Source organism: Propithecus coquereli, unplaced genomic scaffold (genome assembly GCF_000956105.1).
Source record: "Propithecus coquereli isolate 6110/MARCELLA unplaced genomic scaffold, Pcoq_1.0 Scaffold15, whole genome shotgun sequence".
Lineage (NCBI taxonomy): Eukaryota > Metazoa > Chordata > Mammalia > Primates > Indriidae > Propithecus > Propithecus coquereli.
This window is the reverse complement of record NW_012139413.1, coordinates 3,921,416-3,926,525: the sequence shown is the minus strand read 5'-3', so window position 1 is coordinate 3,926,525 and position 5,110 is coordinate 3,921,416. Positions and strand designations below refer to the sequence as shown.

Sequence of the window (5,110 nt, the reverse complement as noted above, 5' to 3'; positions counted from 1 at the left end):
TAATGCTAGACTGATTTCTGCAGAATAAAATCTAAAATAAAATAAAAAATAGGTTATTTTCTAGAGGAAGATATGTTTAAGTCCTACACTTACAATTGAAAACATAAAAATCACATCAAAAGATTTTTTTTCTTCCAGTGATTTTAGGAACTAATATTAAAAAAAAAAAAAAAAAAAAAATTGAAGTACCACTTTAAAACATCTGAGCCCAAACCAGAATTAGAGAAGTTCCAGTCTAACTTAAACTCACATTTTTCATAAAGTTATTAATTTGAAAGTCTCAAACAGGGATTCTTAATCTGGGTCCCTCAGGCAGTCCAGTCCATATTCCCACAATCAGAAGCAAAGTTGTATGTACATATGTACATGCACATTTTCTAAAGAGTTCCCATAGCTTTTATCACTTCTCTAAGGGACTGCGGATCCCCAAAAGGCTAAGAATCACTGATGGGTCTAGAATGGAAAGAATACTAAAAACTGACTACTCAAAAACCATTAAATCCACATGAAGATTTTAGGAAAGGAATTAAAAGAAACTATTTTACAACCATAAAACTTAATATTAAAGAAGGTACTTTTAAAAACTGCTACCAACTCACTGGTGATAACCAAGCGCTTCTGGACTAAAAAATAAAAATGTTAACACCCAAGCAAGTTTATGGATGCTTTGCTGGCACATTATCATGATCATGTTTCTAGTTACTTAATTCTATAATTAGGGAACTTGAGCCCTTATTCTGTGCTTCGGTTCTTAGAAAAGCAAAGATGGTATGAACCAGAACTGTCACTTTAATATAGTAAAAACCAGACTAGTTTCCTTAAGTCCAACTGAACAAATATTGTCTATGTTCACAATTCAAAATATCATCTGTGTCTTTGCTATAAAGGGTGACTACTGATAAAGCCTAAATACATAATGAACATAAATACATGGTAAATTAAAAGAACAGCTTGGCCCCAAGATCAGATGAGTACAATTTTATACCTTTTTATGAAATTAAAGGATATCATCACTTTTTGACAAGAAATAATGAACTAGTAAAATTTCTAATAAATAAGTTATTTTTAAAAATGAAATCTCTAACCTTTGTTTACCACTTAATAATTACATACATATACAAACTTAAATGCTTCGTTTTGGCATTACTCTTGTGAAGTAGGAAAGGGAGACAATTACTGCTAATCATGAATAAAAAAACAAAACTAAGGTCATGATCCCTTCTCACCTATCTCCTCCAACATATAAACAATTTACAATCTCATATATTAATATCAAATTAAGGGTACAAAATTAGTATTCAACACTCCTTTCTCTTATTCATCAACACAGGATTAAAGGGGAAAAAAGGTAAAGGCAGAACAATTCAGAAATTAAAATCACAAGAAAAATAGTAAGAATTACATACTAGTTTATGAGGAATTGTTTTATTACTTTCAAGTATATATGAATAATACTCTTCTAATGAAAAACTATCAAAGGAGTCCCTATAAACTTGATAAGATTAATAAATGTTTGTAAATTTACCAATTATTTAAATAGCTGATGCTGAATAGACAAAATATTTGAGAATAATTGGTTTTAGTAGATTAAAGTTTCCCCTTTAATACTGTTTACACTTTTCAATTTCTTAGGAAGCATAAGAACTATATATAATAATATATATACTATAATTACAATACATGTTATAATAACTTTTAGCTTAGCCTCTACATGACTTACAAGGAATTAACTAGTATCAAAATAAATTATTTATCTATTATTTTCAATGACTGTACATAAAAACTCACATAGTTCTGGAAAAAAGCTCAGCACAAGCAAACAATAAACAAAGAACTTACCTAGCATGTTCTTCAGGAAGTTTTCTTTGTCGTTGCATATGAAACATTAGATCTCCTCCATTTACATACTCTATAACAAAGAACAATCTGAAACACAGGAGAGAACCCATGAAATCAAGATCCAAAAGAAGGTAGTGTAACTTTGCAATTTAAACAATTCAGAAACCAGTTACAACATAGCATTCTCTACAATTTAGCCTTTAAATAGACACGAAGAATTTGGTGGAAACAAAGGGTATCTAGAGTACGGCAGATATAAGAAAGTAAACCAGCATAATAATTCTGTAATCTGCTACTTCTGTTGTAAAATAGTACCACTTGCAAACCAGAGCCACTCACTCCCATCCCAATTTTAGTATTTGATAGATAAGTCATTTTCAACAGTATTTCCCCCCCAGTTAAGGTCTAGGAAACTTTAAAGTCATAAAACTAGAATCCTGGGGAAATTTAAGAAGTTGGATTTCTTCTGCCATAATTATGACCTGGATTTTTCTTTTTTTGCCTAAAGCAGGTCATTTCCAAATGCTGATCCAATGTCAAACTGGTATCACTGACTGGAGTATGAGTAGTAGGAAGTTGTAAACACAGTACTGTTGTGTCTTTCTCCATGACTTTTACTTCATTAATCATAGCAGAATGGATCTTATTGTGTAATATACCCAAATGCATGAAGCCCAGTTATCATTCCACTATCTTTCAATCTTACCTGCTTTCTGTCTGGAAGCAAGAATGTAGCCCAACAAGAAAAGGATGATTGGATGCCTGCTCAAACACATGCTTCTCTGTCTGTACCCAATCAATATCCTATTTAAAAATATAAAAGAAATCTATGTCAAATAAAATGATATCATCAAAACCAATGATAAATTTGCTCTTAGCAATTCAATTATCACAAATGCAATTTTTAACTAACTAGGCTAAATATCAAAAACCATTGATAATCATAAAACAATTTATATACAAAGAGAAAAATGCCACTAGTAAATCTGTTAGTATTATGAAATGGTCTAGAAAGCCTTTACAAAGCTCAAGTATTTCCCCTGATAGTAATATGGCTTTATTTCTATTTTTGTTTGTTTGTTTGTTTGTTTGAGATTGGGTCTTGCTCTGCCACCCAAGCTGCAGTGCAGTGGTGTGATCATAGCTCACTGCAACCTCAAACTCCTGGGCTTAAGGGATCCTCCCGCCTCAGCCTCCCAGGTAGCTGAGACTAAAGGTGCACACCATCACACCCAGCTAATGATTTTTATTTTTTTAAAAAAAAAAATCTAATAATAATTAGATTATTTTAAAGATCTCATATAGTCTATTTGAAGCATATATTTAGAAAAGTAGACTGAAATAATAAAGCACAAACATTGAGTTTTTCCCTGAAACAGTACTCTTAAGCAGTATAACAGTTCAGAAGTAGTAAAACATCACTGTGCTTACCTCATCATCATTGACGAGCTCTTTTTTCACAACTTTCATTGCATAAATACGATCTGTTTTTTTTAATCGAACCAACAGTACTTTGGCATAACTTCCTCTTCCTATTACCCGTAACAAATCAAAATCCTGAAGACCTAAACTGGATGAAGCTTTGCCACTTTCCCTGGTGTTCATTGCCTGTTGAGAACATTTATATCAAAATGTTATACCTGGAAGTATTTTGCATAGTACCTTATATTTCTAATACCTAGTTATACCTATAATGATTTAAAAATATTTTCTGAACACAAAAATATTTAATTCTCTTCTGTATCATTCCAAACCACATAATCTAACTACCCAAGAGACAGGATGAGTTTACAAGTGGAGGTAAGATGGGTGGTAACATGAACAGGGAGGGAGTCGAGGTCTGAAAAATTAGGTCCTTAAAAAGGACCTAGTAATTTTTGGGTATGGGGGCAATGGAGATGTATGAATAAAAAAATGACACTAACTTTGGCAATTGGGAGATTGGAGGTACCACTGACAGGGAAAATAATGTGTGTGGATAGGACAACATTGACAGAGTTGTTGGAGATAATAGTTTGGTTTTTAATAATGAATTTAGAAGTTACAATGGGATGTCAAGATAAAAAAGTCTACTGGAAACTTGATATAGGAAATTTAAGCTACTTAGAGGACACATTCAGAGGCATTTTTGGAGGCTACAGGCAGAAAACAAGCACGAAGAGTTCAGCTAATGGAAGACATTCTTATCCATAGCATACCAAGGCCTCTTTGGGATGACAAAGTAAGCCTTATAATTCACTCACAACTAGAAATTTAAGCTTCTGGTAATTTATGGAGAAGCCTGATTTATCTTTTATTAGATACCTGTAAAATCATCAGCATAAAACGACAGATGTACAAATGAGAAAAAAGTATGAATTCCCTGAAGAGTATCAAGAAAAGCAAAGAGCAAATTTTTGAGAAACATAAAAAAAAAACCCAGTAAGTACAAAACAGAAAGAATATTATGAAAACTGAAGGAAAATGACAATCCAAAAGAATTGTCATACATTAAAATTTAGAAATAATAAATAAATAAAGTGGAATGAAAAGAAATCAGGTTTGGGCAAGTTAAAAAAAGAAGAGAATGGTAAGAAAATAAGTCAATATACAGACTTTCAATATGGTTAATTGGAAACTATAAGAGAGAATCAAATGGAACAAAAAAAGCACAGTACTTTCGTAGATACAATAAGGTTGAAGCCAGATAACAGTGGGATGTCACTTTCAAAGGACTTAAAAAGGAAAAAAACAACAAAAAAGAACTACTGACCTAGAATTCTAAATCCAGCAAAAATTGCTCCCAAAATGAAAGTGAAAAAAAACCATTTTTGGACAAAAACTCAGAGATTCCATCACTAGTAGGTTCCCACTAAAAGAAATACTACAGCTCAGATGGAAGGACAGAGATACAGGAAGGAACAAAGAACAAAAAGGGTAAAATGTGGGTAAATCTAAATAAGGACTATTTAAAAACACTAATACACACACAGAGAGAATTTTAAAATATGACAATAACAGCACAAGGGTAGGAAAGGGGGGGGAACAAATTTAAAGTGCATTAAGGTCACTGCATTTTCTGGGAAATGGTCCATATATTATTAATACTTTGTATTCGACTTTAACAAGTTAAAGATGCAAAGTGCACTCTCCAGACTAACCAGAAAAAGAATGGCAAACAAGTTAAAAGAGGTGAAAAAAGTAATAAAAAATAACTAAACCAAAAGAAGGCAAAAAAAGAACATAGAATAAGTGGGATATAGAAAACATATAGTATAATGGTGGATTTAAA

At 31.9% G+C, this 5,110-nt stretch overlaps 1 protein-coding gene across 1 annotated transcript in view; it reads right to left on the bottom strand.

Annotated features, from left to right (window-relative positions):
- The window catches only part of PRKCI (protein kinase C, iota), a 94,389-nt gene that overhangs the window by 26,326 nt on the left and 62,953 nt on the right, over positions 1–5,110 (bottom strand). Inside the window, exons 9-12 of the mRNA XM_012640166.1 lie at positions 3,271–3,447; positions 2,546–2,643; positions 1,840–1,926; positions 7–31 (exon numbers count right to left, since the gene is read on the bottom strand). Coding sequence (XP_012495620.1) covers positions 7–31; positions 1,840–1,926; positions 2,546–2,643; positions 3,271–3,447 — 387 coding nt within the window. The remainder of the gene's footprint in view (positions 1–6; positions 32–1,839; positions 1,927–2,545; positions 2,644–3,270; positions 3,448–5,110) is intronic.